Source organism: Octopus bimaculoides, chromosome 3 (genome assembly GCF_001194135.2).
Source record: "Octopus bimaculoides isolate UCB-OBI-ISO-001 chromosome 3, ASM119413v2, whole genome shotgun sequence".
NCBI classification, from domain to species: domain Eukaryota; kingdom Metazoa; phylum Mollusca; class Cephalopoda; order Octopoda; family Octopodidae; genus Octopus; species Octopus bimaculoides.
Window position 1 is genome coordinate 157,291,636 of NC_068983.1, and position 17,819 is coordinate 157,309,454.

The 17,819-nt window shown below is 34.4% G+C and overlaps 1 protein-coding gene across 3 annotated transcripts in view; it reads right to left on the reverse strand.

The window, feature by feature from the left end:
• LOC106883944 (transcription factor E2F3) overlaps nucleotides 1-17,819 on the reverse strand; it is a 36,744-nt gene that overhangs the window by 7,574 nt on the left and 11,351 nt on the right. The window contains exons 1-5 of one of the 3 annotated variants that reach the window (XM_052966637.1): nucleotides 9,097-9,159; nucleotides 5,150-5,255; nucleotides 3,912-4,003; nucleotides 3,185-3,309; nucleotides 1,972-2,045 (exon numbers count right to left, since the gene is read on the reverse strand). In XM_052966637.1, coding sequence (XP_052822597.1) covers nucleotides 1,972-2,045; nucleotides 3,185-3,309; nucleotides 3,912-4,003; nucleotides 5,150-5,231 — 373 coding nt within the window. In that variant the 5' untranslated portion in view covers nucleotides 5,232-5,255; nucleotides 9,097-9,159. Of the gene's footprint in view, nucleotides 1-1,971; nucleotides 2,046-3,184; nucleotides 3,310-3,911; nucleotides 4,004-5,149; nucleotides 5,256-8,127; nucleotides 8,222-9,096; nucleotides 9,160-17,819 lie in introns of those variants that run through there. The other 2 variants (XM_052966636.1, XM_052966635.1) reach the window with 2 other exon arrangements.

Consider the following 17,819-nt stretch of genomic DNA (forward strand, 5'->3'; position numbering starts at 1 on the left):
CTAACTTGGTCGCCCAGATAGCGGAAGCTATCGACTACCTCTAGTTTTTCACCCTGGAATGAGATAGAAGTTGTTTCCTGTTTGTTTACAGTCTTTATTGCACCTGAACATCTGCCACAAACAAAAACTAACTTGCTAGTTAACCTGCCTTTGATGTTGCTGCACCTCTTATGTGTCCATAGCTTGCACCGGGTACATCTTATAGAGTTACTACCTACTCCTTTTCTACATACTGAGCAGGGCCATCTACCTGAAGGGGTTTGTGTTTTATCTACCTTCCTACTTATTAGGATTTTGGTTTTAGCTAGGTTGGGAGAGTAGAAATCATTTAACCATGGTAGTGGTTGAATATATTCTTAAGTCCACCATTTCATGAATCGCAGCAGCTTCCAAGATTCACCACTAATTCAGTTCTCAACTAAATTGCAAACTGTTAATGGTTTTAAAGAGGACACCTCCTCAGCTACAGTTTCGCATAAATAGTTTGGGATTTGGTTCAGTAGAAAAAAAGTTACATCAAAATATCTGCGACCCCAAGGAGGGCAGTAAGGCACCTATTCACCTTCAATTAACATAAACTTTTAAATTTTAAAATAAAAGTATACTTTACTTAGGCTGAAATGACAGAAAAATGTATGAGGAATTCAGAGTCGTTAGTCGCACTAAACAAAAATTAGTAGAAGAAAAATTATGGGGTGAAATGCTATGAAATTTCATGTCAGTAAGTAATAGAGTAAGGAAGTAACTCTTAGCAATAAGAATAATAAAGACTATATTGCTAAAAGGAATGTTTACATCCTAAGGTGTCAAGCTGGCAGAAGCGTTAGCGTGCCGGGCGTCCGCCAAGGTCGACTTTGCTTTTTATCCTTTTCGGATCTATTCAATTTGACATGCAGATTATTTAAATAATTTTTTTTTAACTAAACACTTTGAAACTTCCGATACTGGTACAATGTATCACATGCAACAGGGTTTACTCTTAATGTTTTTGACAAAATTTTGTATTTTAGAAGTTATTTCGTTGCAAGTTACAGAATGACAATGGACAAATTTGTGTTTGATAAGTGCCAATACATGAAACTCTCAGCTTTTGACTTACTCTCTAACTTCTGCCAATGATATATGCATATTATACATATATGTGTAAAAAAAATCTCTACCTGGTCGCTTGACATGCCAAAAATAGCAGCCAATGTATCCCCCTACCCAGTATTTTATAAGGTAAAATCCTAAATTATTAATTGACACATTATCATCTTATAACAGCAATGCCTGGAAAAATCATGGATTACATGGAAAAATTCAAGCATGAAAAATAATATTCTTAAGATTATAAACCTGGAAAAGTACAGGGCAAGTTATTACACCTGTAAAAGTATAGGACAAGCTATTACTTCTAGTAAAGTAAAGAATAAGAAACTTTTTATTTAAAATATTGCAGCTAAAATTAAAATTTGAATATTAAAGAATATTTTATTATAGTTTACAAATAACACTATATTTATTTAAGTAGAATTTGGCTAATTTACTACCTTAAATACAAAAAAAAAGTGACTAATTAGACAAACTTACAAATTAGCTGAACAGTTTTGTACTATAAATTTAAAAGATGAGATCTGTAAAGAGTGATGAATTAGAACTGGTATTCTTTACTGCAATATTTTAAGTAAAATGCTTCTTATTCTTTACTTTACTAGAAGTAATAGCTTGTCCTATACTTTTACAGGTGTAATAACTTGTCCTGTACTTTTCCAGGTTTATAATCTTAAGAATATTACTTTTCATGCTCGCATTTTTCCATGTAATATATACTAATAAGTGAAATTGTAAGCCAATTCCTTTTATATGGAAAAACATTTGGTTCAGACATATTAAAATTGAGTAATTAAAACAATTTCAACAGTCCGACTAACGTTTAATACTAGTTATTGATAAACAAAGAAGGAATTATTGTAAATGTTTTAAAAGTACCTGAATGTAAATCCATTAATTTCGTAGTAAGCTGGAGTGGCACAGGATTAGCAGCTATTGATGATATACAACCTCTGTAAATATATAAATATATCATTTAGAAAATTTGAAAGCAATTGATAAACAGAATCTGTAGAGAATTTAAGAAAATGCCTGGCAACATTTAAATGTCTCGTTATGTTCTGTCACAGTCAATTCTGCCTTTATTCTTCAATACCAGCCTGAGAATTTAAATGGTGAATGATACCAAATAGGCTGAAATTGGCCATAATGACCTATTCATATTTCAGTGAGAATTTCAATGCAAATCTCATTAGTACATTCATGAAAACACATGGCTTCACTATGTAAGTTATTGAATGAACTGTCCGACATTATTTTACATGATATTTGAGCATTGTGAATTTTTGGAGACTTTTTCCCACTTCGATTTTATGAAAGGTTTCACTATGGACAAAAACTGGATACCAGTATCATGTTGTCAAGCAGCAGAAGTCACCAAATAATTTACATGACAAGACCCCTCAGTCAAGGGGAGAAGGAATAGGATTGAGGAAGGTGGCTCTGTGCCAGATGAGAGGATAGAGTATGACAAGAGGGACAGAAATTGGTGTCCTGCAATAAAGGAGATACATGGCTTCCTCAGGAGGAGAGAGAAGATGGTGAGGATGTGACAGGGAGTACACTCAAGTTACAGGGAAGTGTATATAAGTGAAATGGGACCAAAGATTGGATAGGGTGAGTGAGTGGGTAAGTTCACAAGACTGTGAAAGTAAGTGGGAGGTGGAAAGGAGGGAATATAGTGAGTAGACAGAAATAGGAGGGGTTGTTAGGGAGATGTATTGTGGAGAGTAAGAAAAATTCATTACAAAACATTTAATTTTGAAAAATTCAAAAGTAATTTTTTATAATTAGGTTCTAATATTTTTATCAACGGTGAGAATCATTAAAATACTTCTTTGTAATAATTTCACAGATATCAGAATAGGCAAAGGAACAGAGATTCCAAAGGTGATAATGGGAAGAATTTCAAGAAATAAGCATAACATTGAATACTTTGATCAATAAGGATATGCGTCAATAAAGTGCTAGTATTCACCTTATTACTACATTCTTAAAGTATACTTACCAATGGTACAGGAACACAAGTTTTATGGTCAATATTTAGAATAGTGGCAAAAACACAAAAAAATGAAACTTCACAAAGACTTACTTCCATTGAATATGATTTTTAGACTTTTTTGATATAAGATTGATTCCTTCCAATACATTTGTTATATCATATATTCTTCGTTTCTGAACTTCTAAAGATTCTGCAGCTTTATTTAAATCCACAACCTGAAAATGAAAACACATTTTATTTTGTATATTATCTTTTTATCCACCGAGAACTTAATGTAAAAATATTTTAAACAAACTAGACAGAGGTGTGGCTGTTTGGTAAGAAGTGTGCTTCCCAACCACATGGTTCTGGGTTCAGTCCCACTGCATAGCACCATGGGCAAGTATCTTCTACTATAGCTTCAAGTCAACCAAAACCTTGTGAGTGGATTTGGTAGGCAGAAACTGAAAGGAAGCCCACTGTATGTGTGTGTGTGTGTGTATATATACATACACACACACACACATATATATATATATATATATATATATATATATATATATATATATATATATATAGTATCTATTTATGTTTATGTGTCTTTGTATCTGTGTTTGTCCCCTCATCATCATTTGACAACCAATGTTGGTGTGTTTACACCCCTGTAACTTAGAGATTTGGCAAAAGAGACTGATAGAATAAGTACTAGGCTTACTAAGAATATGTCCTGGGGTTGATTTGTTTAACTAAAATCCTTCAAGGTGGTGCTCCAGCATGGCCGCAGCCAAATGACTGGGACATGTAAAAGAGTAAGAGTAAACAACAAATGTGAACTTACGCCGTCTGGTGCATTTCTAAGCAAGCCAACAAACTTCTTCGTTAATAAGCCCAAAGATGTGTCATATCTTGTTTTTTCACCAGGGGATCGTACTGGAAAACAAAGCAAGTAATCAAATCTACCAATTTGTCTAAATTGTATCATACACAAATAATGTACACAAATAATGGAGTTAAAAAGTTTTTTTTAAAAACTACAATTTTAAAAATCACTTATTTCAATGAACAATGTCCACTTATTAACTAAAACTGAATGTATCTTTGCATATCCATGTACAGTTTTAGAAAGAATCACTCACATTCTCATATCCACTTTCTGTTTACCTACCTGACTAAAGCTTTCTTTAATTCAGAAAATACAAAATGAAGCTATTCTAAAATAACTCACTTAGGCACAGTACTACTAAGAAATAACAGCTTTTGCATGTTTTCAAATGACTAAAAGGACTATTACAATGCAATGGGTTCACTTCTTATATACTTTCAGATCAAGCCACATGCCAAGTAAATACAATTCTGATATGTGGTTTGAGTTTAGTCCCAATGCATGGCACCTTGTGCAAGTGTCTTCTACTATAGCTCTGAGCTGATCAAAGCTCTGTGAGTGAATTTGGTAGACAGAAACTGAAAGAAGCCTGCAGTGCAAATGTATGTCTCCTTGTGATTGTTGTAGGCAGTGTCATTCATTTCTAATATTTGGGGAAAACATTCTGTCTATGGAGAAATATAACCTTGTTAGGAAACAGGTGAGAATTGGCAACATTGATGTTGTCTGGTCATAGAAAAATGGAAATATGAATGTTAAAATGATGAGGCATGCTGAACTGTATGATTAAGAAGTTCGTCTTGCAATCATGGTTCATCAGCAGGGTCAAAGTAGTTGTTTTTATTAGGGATGGAGTACACTACTGTACATTTCCAGAAATAGAGGTTTAAAAACTTTAGCTATCATAGCATCTCCCGAGATGCTATGCTGAATGTCAGTAAGCACACTATCAGAACTAGACACATGCACCTGTACTGTTATGTGTGTGTGTGTGTATATATATATATATATATATATATATATGTGTGTGTGTGTGCACACGCGTAATTTTTAAGACCATGACATGTGTTTTTTATGTGGCACCAGTACCAGTGTTTTTTTACATGGCACCTTATTTATATTTGAAAATATAAAAGATAGATAATACACTATTTGTTTAACAGTCAAAAGAGAATAAGCTATTTTGTCAATACCTTTTGGACTGCAATCTGGCAAAGTACGTGTTTTACGGCCGCGTTTTGGAGTTCGAAGATCTTCAGTAGTTATAATACTCATATCTAGCTCTAATTTCCGTTTAGCCTGAAAAGAAATTAAGTTGAATTAGTCGATCTTTTTTGTTAAATTTGAAATGTTAAAAGTAGTCCAAAAAGATACTCAAAATTTAACTGCAGAGAATGAATATACATCAGACAGAAAAAAAAGAAGAAAAAAAACAGATTTTAATCTCACCTATTACCCAGATTAGAATGAATAAAGTTTTTGCCAATAAAGTTATTCTGAAGAAGTAAAAAAAAACATACTTTGGCAACTGTAATCAATCTGAAAGCTAAGTTTGACAGTGCATATATATACCAGATTTTAGAACAGCCACATTTATATCCTTTGTGTGTTGTAAGAAATAACTATGAGTTGCTGTCAGGAAGGACATCTAGCCGTAAAATACTTGGACATAATGATGGTGTTTGTGATAGCAAGCCTATTTTTTTGAATTTATATGTCAAATATTTTATACAATTTATAATCATATGTCCGTAAATATACACACACACCAATGTGTGTGATCAAAATACTAATCTGATACTCAACTTCAAAGACAAATGATTCATACTAAAAGATGACTTATCCCCAAGCACAAAGGTGTATTTCCACTCCTTGTAACTATTGGAGAAAAATGCCTGCTGGAATAGTCTGTAAGAATGTAACTAAGACCATTGCATCAGCTGTATAATGGAGAGTGCATCTGGCCTCTTGAAGACAAAGTCTGATTCAATTCTATATGTGAATTAAGACAAAAGAAAACAAGTCTTTATGTAGTCACTCAACCAGCTAGAAATAGTAGCTGTATCTTTGAAAATGGACACATTGAATTAAGTAGTTCTAAATACATTCAAAAAGATGGATGGTCACAGTCAGAATACTTTTGATCACAGGTCTACTCAAACTCAATTGAAAAGAGATACTGCTTTGGCAACAAGATTATTCAGAATGAAAAAGACCAGGAAAGCTGAATCAATTTTAGCAGACACCATTTCTTACACTGAGACACCAATGTGGTTATGTGGTTAAAAATTTTACCTCCCAACCACATGGTTCGAAGTTCAGTCCAACTGTGTTGCACCTTGGGCAAGTATTTTCTACTATTGCCTAGTGGTTGAATTTGGTAGAAACTGAAAGACAGCATGTATGTGTGTGTGTGTGTATATATCAATGTAGGTGTATATGTGTCTCCTTGTCTTGACATCATGTGATAGTCAAAAATGAGTGTCACTGTCATACAAACAGTGTCATTCATTTCTAATATTTTGTGAATATATGTTTTATTTGTTTCATGAAAACTATGTCTAACCATGGGGAAATATTACCTTGCTTGGAAATAGTTGAGAGTTGGCAACTAGAAGGGCATCTAGTCATAGAAAATGTGCCCCAGTTAGTTTTGTCCAACATATGAAAGCATAGAAGAATGGCTCTTTAAATGGTGATGATGAATACAAGCAATAGCCAAATTCAAATTAAATTCTTGAGTCATCTAAATGAAAGGCAACTTTTAGATCAAGGTTATAGGTAACCATTTCAAAGATCATCATCATCATCTATTTTCCATACTGACAGGCTAAAAGACTGCACTAATCTCTACTAACTGCTTTGGCAAGTTTTCTATGGTTTGATTGACTTCCGAATACCGACTGCTTTACAAAGTACACTGAGTGCTTTTTACATGGCACCAGCAAACTCACTTGCAAGACAATGACCACTTAGTTGAGTAAGGAGTAGAATTGAGGGAGGTGGTCTTGTGCAAGGTGATGAGAGGTTAGAGTATTACAGAGGAACAGAAACAAGTGTCTTGCTGTAGAGAGTATACATAGCTACCCCAGTTGGAAAAGGGGAGAGAAAATGGTGAAGAAAATGTGTCAGGATATACCTTCAAGTTACAGGGAGGTGTATATAAAGGAAGTGTTACAGAGGATTGGTTATTCAATTAACTATTGTATATGTGTCAATGTATAGGTAGCCCAATCGAAATCCAATCTGATTAACACAAGTCTGCTTTTCTCAGGAGGATTGTCCAGCCTTGAACAGTATGATGCTGTTGAACATTTAGGATAGAATAGTAATTATGAATGTACTATGTAAGTAGACACACAACAAGTACATAACTATGCATGCGTGAGTATGTTTGTGTAGACATGTGCATATGATATATATGAAGAAGATATTACATACACACACTTAGCTGTCTGGTTGAGAAGCTTGCTTCCCAATCATATGGGTTCAGTGCCATTGCATGACATCTCGGGCAAGTGTCTTATACTATAGCCCTGGGCCAACCAAAGCTTTGTATGGTTTTACATAGAAACTAAAAGAAGCCTGTCGTATGTATGTATGTGTCTGTGTGTTTGTGTGCGTATGTGTGTGCATCCTTGCCCTAGACATGTGTTGGTTGTAAATGAGCATCATCGTCATATAAGCGAGGTTGTTCGTTTCTAGTCTTCCGTGAACATGTTTAGCTCTGGAAAACTATTAATTTGCTTAGAAACATAAAGGTAAGCGATAGGAAGGTCATCCGGCTGTAAAAAAAATCTGCTTCAATAAATTCCGTCTGACCCATGCAAGCATCGAAGAGTACGTTAAAAATTATGCTGATGTTTATACACACATGCACGCATGTTTACATACACACAAATGTATCTACATATAAACATGCCAATTTAATACGAGCGAGGATTGGGGACTCCTGGAACAATTTTTTAAATTAGATATTACATGGGTTCATTGATTAGAATTTCTAACAGATCCCAAATTAAATTCCAAATATTTTTTTTAGTACTAAACACTAAAATACCATTGGTATCTTCTTGGTTAAAATGACTTTGCATTCAAGAACCATCACGATAGACTCAAAAAGTTGAGATCATATTTTGTAAAACACCTTGAAAAATAAGTAAATACCAACCATGTCAAGAAAGGATCCGTTTTAAAAACTTGGACACGCGGCCAGAACTAGGCAGACATGTGGGTGGTTTGTTCCGATATGCCGTCAATTCATTCAGTAAACAAGATTTGGATATCAACACTAATAATTATCTCCCTTGTCATTCATCCACAAAACTAAGCAACATGCAAAACTTTTAACTTTTCAACTGCGATCACTTAGAAAATATTAGTGACAGTTGGAGTGTTCAAGTTAAAAATTAAATTACTAAGCATTAACCGGACTAGAAAGTAATGTTTCCTGCGAGAAATGTAATATCAAAGCTTATACACTATAACAAAGAAAATTATGAACTATAAAAAATATATATATAAAAAGATTAATTCACTAATAGCAATAATATACAATAATTTTGGGGGGGTTGATTCGTCACCAAATTTCACTTACAGATCTATGCAGATCATATTTACCTGATAAGTGTTTTACATTTATATACAAAGAAAACTATATTAGATCAGCTATAAATTACAAGCCACGTTCTCAGCTTGTTAAGAAGAAAAGAAAAAACAAAAGAAAGAGCTGTATAAACATGTGTGGGTAGATAATTCGTTTTCATAAACAAGCACAGGTGTACATTGAAATCTAAAAGTGCGATAACCCATTCAGACTGAAGACAATAAAAATAATTTACTAAATGATAAAATAAAATGAAAATTAAATAAACGTTAAAATATTTTTTCGTCAGAATATTTGATTAAAGATAAGGTAGCTTTTAGTTACGTCCCTTTATATTCTGAGTTACAAATCCCATTGAGGCCGACAAAAATATGCATAGCTATTTCAGAACTGGAATAGATTAAATCATCAAATGTCTTTTCTCCAAAATGTGTTTGACTAGAAATCGTTGAATTGAAAGCGACATACTAAGCCAGGCATGGACAACCAGCAGCCCATGGGAATTTCTGAATGGCAAACCTAAGGAAAAATTACCTGAACATTTTTTTTAGTGCAACCCGCCTGATAATGAGCCCGTGTTTGGTGTCCGTTGCTCGAAAATAGTTGCCCATGACTGTACTAAGTGACCTATTTCTTATGATGAATACAAATCGATTGGAGTATTTGATGAGCAACAAAAATTTTAATGAATTCAAATCTTAATTTAAAGAATACCCAAATGGCGATCTTTCGAATTTTGTACATATAATCTGTCGAATAAAGAGACAAAAACAGCATCTATTATAAGTGAAAGAAAGGCATTCATCATGTGGGTATCTACAGGGCAGTATGCATAACTCTGTGTGTGTGTGTGTGTGAGGGAGAGAGAAAGAAAGAAAGAAAGAGAGAGAGAGAAAGAAAGAGAGAAAGAAAGAAAGAAAGAAAGAGAGAGAGAGAAAGAAAGAGAGAGAGAAAGAAAGAAAGAAAGAAAGAAAGAAAGAGAAAGAAAGAGAGAGAGAAAGAAAGAAAGAAAGAGAGAGAGAGAAAGAAAGAGAGAAAGAAAGAAAGAAAGAGAGAGAGGTATACCAAAGCGATTTCGTAATTTTATTTTCCTCCGTCTCTGCTATGAAAACCTTCAGTTGATTAAAGATTAGTATCTTTATTACCTCGTGATGAGGATATTTTGACCGATATAAACGATCATTTGTTTATCTTTATCTGTCGATTATTGCAGATTATTTGCCTTCCCCGCTATATGTACAAAGTTCTATAGATCACTACTGGATTAAAGTCTTCCACCCCCATTCACATACAAAACTGTGCACATGCCTACCATTATAAAGCTGTTAATTTTCCCAAGTCGTTGTTTTAAATTTGCTGTGGATGCCCTCCCTCGAAATTGCTATAACTACTCATTTTAATGTCTAACCTGTAGAGGTTTTATAAGACTGAAACGCCCGGAGTTGTCACCATGCCAAAGAGCATACTGTATTCAACTTTTAATCAATTCGAATTCCGAAGTTTAAGTACATTATTTACATTCGACGGATATTTGTCATCTTGTTTGTTGTTAACACAACGTTTCGGCTGATATACCCTCCAGGCTCCATCAGGTGTCTTTGGGAAATTTCGAAAGGTAATTTTGGATGTTATTATTATTATTGTTGTTGTTGTTATTATTCAGGTCACTGCTTGGAATCGAACTCGGAATCTTGGGGTTAGTAGCCCGCGCTCTTAACCACTACGCCATATGCAATACGGGCATATGGCGTAGTGGTTAAGAGCGCGGGCTACTAACCCCAAGATTCCGAGTTCGATTCCAAGCAGTGACCTGAATAACAACAACACTAACATCGAAAATATCTTGGGAATGAGAACCCAGGTTCGAAATTTCCCCAAGACACCTGAAGAAGGCTGGAGAGTATATCAGCCGAAACGTTGTGTTAACAACAAACAAGATGAGGACAAATATCCGTCGAATGTAAATAATGTGCATAATTCCTCATCTCTTAAATATAGAACTGTATTGTCTGATAAGATTCACCATTAATGTTATTAATTTTCATTCCATTTTCGGTGTAATTATGGATTGATCAAAAGAGCCCTCATTTAAAAATATTCAATCTGGAACTAGTAAAAACGAGAAACATTGCTTGTATGACAATGATGCTTGTTTAAAAATCATCAGATAATGTTAAGACAAAGATACACACATAATCGCTTTCATTAGCTTACAATTGTTTCTGCTCTAAGAAGCATTTAATTCAGAGCTGAATACTCATAAGAGTTTCCTCAGAAGCACAAGTATATTAAGTTTTAACAACTGGATATTGGTATTAAGGCTAAGCAAAATTATAATATCTGTTGTATATATTATACATATGATAAACATTAAAAAACAAAAAAGATGAAGCAAAAATCAAACAGGATTTATGAGGTTGATGCTCAGAGAAATTGGAAGATGTGTTTTATGTTTCAAGTATGCACTCATCTATGGAAAGGATAGATGAAGAGAGAGAGAAAAAACAAAGACATACAAATGTGCCTCAATTAGACTGTCATCACATATATACACACAATGGTTGTTTAACTACACATGGAACAAACATTATCAAGAACCTACTGCAGAACCTCTCATATTGTCAACACCATCAATACAATCCACACCTATAATGAAGCAATTTCAACAATAAAGTCAAGCATATCCCAGACATACTACTAAAAGAAACCTAAACACTGCAAAAGTAAGACAATCAGGTTCAATCCACTGTTCAACCTGCAAATATGTACACCAATTGCTAAAATATTCTTTAATCTCTTACACAAATATTTCCCACTGACAAATATGATAAATCAAGTTCAAATTCTGCCAACATTGACTTTGTCATTCACCCTTTCAGGGTCAATGTACTCAACTTACCCCTCTCCCAAAATTGCTGGTCTCATACCATAATCTAAAATAGTCCAACCCATGCCAGCATGGAAAATAGACATTAAATGATGATGATGTGCATGTATGTGTGTGTGTGTGTGTGTGTGTGTGTATAGATAGATAGACACACAGACAGACAGATAGATTGTATATTTTGAGTGCTGCTGTCATTTAAATTCTATGTTGAAAAGTCATGTCAAAAGTTAATATATAGATTAAACTACCAAGTAAGATAGAAAAATAATTTTGAATCTTGCCAAAGAAGGTGGAACAGTTTCTTAGAAGAGGCTGCACTCACATCCTCTAAGTACAATGAGAGCTTCTTTACTATCACTGTCTGTATCAGTTCACTATCAAATTCTCATCATTATTATCAAAACAAGCAAGACAGAAGAAATAGTTCTATGAAGCACAAACAAAACTGAAGAAAAAAAAAAAAAACTTTTCCTGCAAGTTTCAACTAATACCGTTCACAACTTTTTGAGTTATTTTGCACACAGATGGACAAACCAACACTGATGAAAACATAACCTCCTTCCTTGGAGGAGGTAATAATAGTCCTGTGTATTAAAAATAGGCAAAGGATAGAGGTTCTGAAGCACTAAGCTAGAAGTAGATATATTGTGGGAGCACAATATATTAGATATGCATTTGAGGCTCTTAGTAATAGCTAATAAAATCTTAGGTAATACTGACATTACGGACGGAGTAACAATCTTTCTCTTTGGTGATTTCAGGTAAACTCAGGCAGTCATACAAGAAGATACATTTGCTAAAGGGTTGAGAGAATGCCTCATAGGAACCTGTGTGTGGAGACATGAGAAAAACTTCCACTTTCAACCAACACGAGGGTTTTACTTTATAGAGATGTCTCAGCAGCTCAATTTGCAAAAGTTGTACTTTAGTCAGTGGGCAATGATCATCTGTAAGCTGACGCAGAGTAGAAATACAGGAAAACGATGAATCAATCAGCAAACATTTCCAGGCATGTTACTCAATGTTTATTCAGGCATCTCACAGACTTATAGAAACCATAGGTGGCTTCCTGAATAATGCCATTCTAACTCCGCAAAATATCATAATCATTTGTTGAGTAGTAGCCTAATTCAAATGGTACGTGTCAATTCACGGTAGTTGATGTTAACTGTACTGCCAAGTATCTCACTTCTCTTCTACCCTCTTTTGTCCCTATTACAATCTGCAACTGAAACTATGAACATTTATTGTGTAGCTAAGAAATTTGGATGCCCCAAAACTCTGTACCAGTACAGAGCTAGCTGTCAAAACTATTCAATCCCAAGTTATTAAATCCATCATTATGAGATGTTTTATTCCACACATTTTCCTCATCTCATCAGAGATGCTATTTCAGTTCAAATACTTTCAGTTTCTACTGATACTGCTTTTCTCTATGACATCAACAGTTCTCAGATAATACTCCAGCATGTTTCATTCATAGTTAAAACTACAAAAAGCACTACAAGATACTTTGGTTAAGAAAGAATGAATAACCAAGTTTGTGTGTGTAAGCCTTTAGCATTCAGATTAATCTGTCAAATATAATGCTTATTTATTCACATTGTTTTGAATTAATCATACATTATCTTGTAGCTTCAAGATTTTGATGATGTGATTCGCTTTTAGAATGACATAGTAAGATAAGTGTGAGAGGCTGGATTTGGTCAGTTTAAACATAAAACAGGTAGAACATGTAGGTTGGATATGACCAGTTTAAATGCAAAAGAGTTAAAATTTAGGTAGCAGAAATTCCATCATCTAAGAACTCAGACTTTCCTAAAATTCTTAAATTTTATAAATTTAGCAAGCTTTGTGTACACACATCTGTGAGAGCCATGACCGTATAGTGATAACATGCAACTATCCAGCAACCATTGCAAAAACAAGTCACCAAACTGTGTCATACTCTTTCCATTTAAGGCAGGCAGGCAGACAGATAGACAGATATAAAGCATATATATTTATTATAAGCACATAACAATGACTCATGAAATAGATAAACTTGTTTGTGTGAAGAAAGATCATTAAAACTGAGTCAGCTAACTTGAAAAAATAAAAAGAAGTCAAATATGGTGTGAGAAAGTTTGTGCCTCAAAACTTTTGAATGGAAACCAAGAACGAAATACAATAAGCCTTATTGCTTAATAAAAAGAGACTGTTTTTAAATGTGCTAATGCTTCTAGTTAGCATAAAATTAAGCTTTTGGTGATCAGCATAAAATTAAGATTTGATGTCCACAAACTTTTAACATGTTTGTACATTCTCCTATGATTTATATATGACCCAAAAGACTGCTTGAAATGGACAGGCACATTTTACACTTGTATCCCATTAATTCATCAGAACTTAAGAAAATTGTGGAACCCTACAAATACAAAATGATTTCTACTTCTTGACAACTGTAGGACCCACTCACACAAACAAAATTATTGTCAAAATGTTGAATGTTTTTGCATGCTACTTGTCACTAAATATAATGTCATTAATTCAACCCTACAGAATTTCAATGCAGTGTGCAATCAAAGACGCAATATTTTTTACTTGTGACTGAATATGATGCAGTCAATCCTGAAACGCTTTTAAGAACATGGAAAAAGTTATGGCAGAGTGTAGTATTAGCAGTGCAAGAACTAATAAAGACTGTTAAATAATCTCTGGAAGTCAACACTATATACAAACTGAATGTTGCTGACAGAAGAATGGGAACACACTAAAGATGCTATCAAAGCTGTAATCCCTTTCACTGAACATGAAATCATTCAAAGCATTACAGCTCCTGATAAAATAGAAGAGAGAAGATAATTGAGACAACAAAACTGGAAATAATATCTTAGGCCACTGTGGAAAATATGCATCAATAAATTTGTGGAACAAGACCTTGGCTTCAACCTTCAAAATGCCATACACACATACAAGAAAAAAAGAAAAGAAGCTATCCCACAAAGCAAACACAATCTTGCTAACGTGGTTACCAGTAGCAGTTGGTGTGTATGTGTGTGTTTTAATTATTTTTTCATGCTTGCATGTGTCAGATGGAATTTGAGATTGATTTTTTAATGGTTAAATGCCCTTCGTGTTGCAAACCATCACCTGTTTCCAAATAAGGTAATAATCCCATAATCTACCAAAGAATGAACCCATTGTTTGCTATCAGTAAACATGAACGGAAACAAAGGGATATACAAACTCACACAAACACGTATGTACGAGGGGTGCTGAAAAGGTTCTGGCCTTAAGGGTCTTGCAAAAGGCCTAGTCAGAGGCCCAACCTTTCAAGTTCTTTTACAGAGTTTAGAAAAACTGAAGGACTGCTGCAATAAGTTTGTGAATCTAAGAGGAATATGTTCAATAAAATCAGGATTAACTGATCCTCCTGTATTTTCACGTACCCAAAGCCAGGAGCTTTTAAGCACCCATTCGTATATATATTTTGTGTTTGAGAGTGCTCTAAACTGACTTAGTTTGTTTATACTTTTTGTCTATAGCAAGAATTTTTCTCCATGACAAAATGCAGTGTTCGAATATATCTGAAGCATATTAGAATTGGTAACAAGTTTATATTTATATAAATCACTGCTTAGTATTCAAATATGTATTTTGACTGGAATTTAATAGATCTAGTTTCTCAGTCAGTTCAGAGTTGCCTCTCTTGCCAATGTTCACTGCTGAAGAGGAGATAACTATTAAAAAAGCATGCATTTCTCGATCTGAAGAGAGAGTGCTCTGAACTGACTGTGTTCACGCCATTTTGTGTACAGTGAGATTTTTTCTCTGTGACAAAATTCAGTGAATGGCATTTCTTACAAGGTTCAAACATATCTGAACTGATAACAAGTTTATATATAAACCACATATAAAGTACCCATTACACTCTGCAGTGGTTGGCGTTAGGAACGGCTCCCAACCGTCGAAACCAAGCCAAAATAGACTATGGAGCCTGGTGCAGGCCTTGGCCTTACCAGTTCCTATCAAACCGTCCAACCCATGCCAGCATGGAAAACGGACGTTAAAAGTTGACGATGATCCACACACTATTTATTAAACCAGTGATTCATAACAGCTGGGTCTTTTTGGCTAACTTGTCAAACTTAGCAAAACCGATAGACCGTTTGTCACAAATCCCTACTTTTATAAGTATCTATTTTTAAAGTAAAATACCATCTTGACTACTTTGCTTGAAGGAGAATTCTAATTAATAACTTTCTGACATATATAACTAATGAGTATACTTATTTCTCATGGCATTCACAACTACCATTCATCTCCACAACAACAGTTATATATAGGCGGAGTGGCTGTGTGGTAAGAAGCTTGTTTCCCAACCACATGGTTCTGGGTTCAGTCCCACAGCGTGGCACCTTGGGCAAGTGTCTTCAACTATAGCCTCAGACCGACGAAAGCTTTATAAGTGGATTTGGTAGACGGAAACTGTATGTCTGTGCCTGTCCACACACCATCATTGGTGTGTTTAGGTCCCTGTAACTTAGCGGTTCGGCAAGAGACCGATAGAATAAGTACTAGGCTTACAAAGAATAAGTCCTGGGATCAATTTGTTCGCCTAAAGGCGATGGATGCTCCAGCATGGCTACAGTCAAATGACTGAAAAGTAAAAGAATATGCTCCATTAGGGCTCCCACCCTTATTCAATCCTCGATGACATTGTTCTATTTTCATCTTTGTCACCCATAACCCCACCCTTTTTATTTAGTTCATTCTGCTCTTGAAAATGTGGACACATAGATTCTGGATCTGATAACATAACCAAAATATTACAGTTTCCACCAGCTGACCATTCTCACCAACTTTATTCTGCTCTCATCTCTACAGACCACCCAACTGATCTATAGCACTTACTTGTCGCGTGCCATCTCAAATGCCTTTGGTTTCTTGATGATGGCCAGGATTTTTAGAAGTTTCAGCTTGATACTTATGCTGAAGTTTTATTTTGAATGACCTCAGGGTGATCTTGCACCAAGTCTTGTACTGATTTTTTTGGCTGCACTCCACTATTTGGTCAACAATGAGGTGTGTGTGTGTATTGTTGCATTTACAATCTTACAATCTTGATTTCACTTCCCAGACCAGCAATGCATTGTGTTCTTGTGCAAAGCACTTCATTCTATGTTGCTCCAGTCCACTCAGCTGTAAAAAGCATCCTGTTCAGAATAAATGTTAGCCTGCCAACTCATCCACTGGGCTGGCATTGTTGGAAAGCTGCAACATTGCAAGGAAGTGCATTGTGACCAGTGATACATAACAACCTCCGATTGTCTGGTCAATATATAAAGAACTGAGAATATGTCTGTCAGTCTGTATTACTGAAACTTGAAAATTACCCAACCGATTCCACTCAAATTTTACACATGCCTTACTTAGGGTCCATGTAGTGTCATAGGCCAAAAAAAGTTTGAACTGCTTGCCTAATGCGAGCCTGGAGAAATCTCTTATCTCTTAATATACTCTTATCTCTTAATATACTCTTACACTAATTCAGTATTACATGTCAAAAGTGAAACAATAACATCGCTATTGTAATGTAAGATAATACTTACAGTTTAATAGTTTCACTATTAATACTTTCACTTTGTATATAATATATACACAGTGAAACTATTAATACTGAAACAATATTATTTGACATATATACATGCATATATATACATATATATATACCGGAGTAAGCACATAAATGTGAAACAATGTGGAAAAAAGAGTACTCAAATACCAGAAGTAGAGAATATGCTTTATTTAAATAAAGTATGTGTGTGTGTGTGTGTATGTATGTAAGTATGTATGTATGTATGTGTATGTACATCTATATATATATATATGTATATATATATATATATATATATATAGGTGTATATGTATAGATTTATATGTATACATATATAGATGTATGTGTATATATATGTATATGTATATATATATGTGTGTGTGTATATATAGATGTATATGTATATATATATATATGTGTGTGTGTTAAATATCAATTTATTGAATAGCAGTGGTGAATGTTTCAATGATTTTCTTTTCCAACTGATCGATATGTGCTATAATGCTGCCTCTTTGCATATCATTTTCATTTTGAAAGTTGCAGGCTGTGAAAACAGATGTTACAATAGTTAACACATGTTATCATGAGGTTTGCAGCTTGTTTAAATTAAAAGCAGTATCATGTTGACTATTTTCATTTGTTTTAGGCTTTTGTATTTGTTAATTATCATGCTGTTTCTTATAGTAGCGATTGTACCTGTGTGTGTTTATCTTTTATTTGTTTCAGTCTTTGGACTGTGGCCATGCTGGGGCACCACCTTGAAAGGTTTAA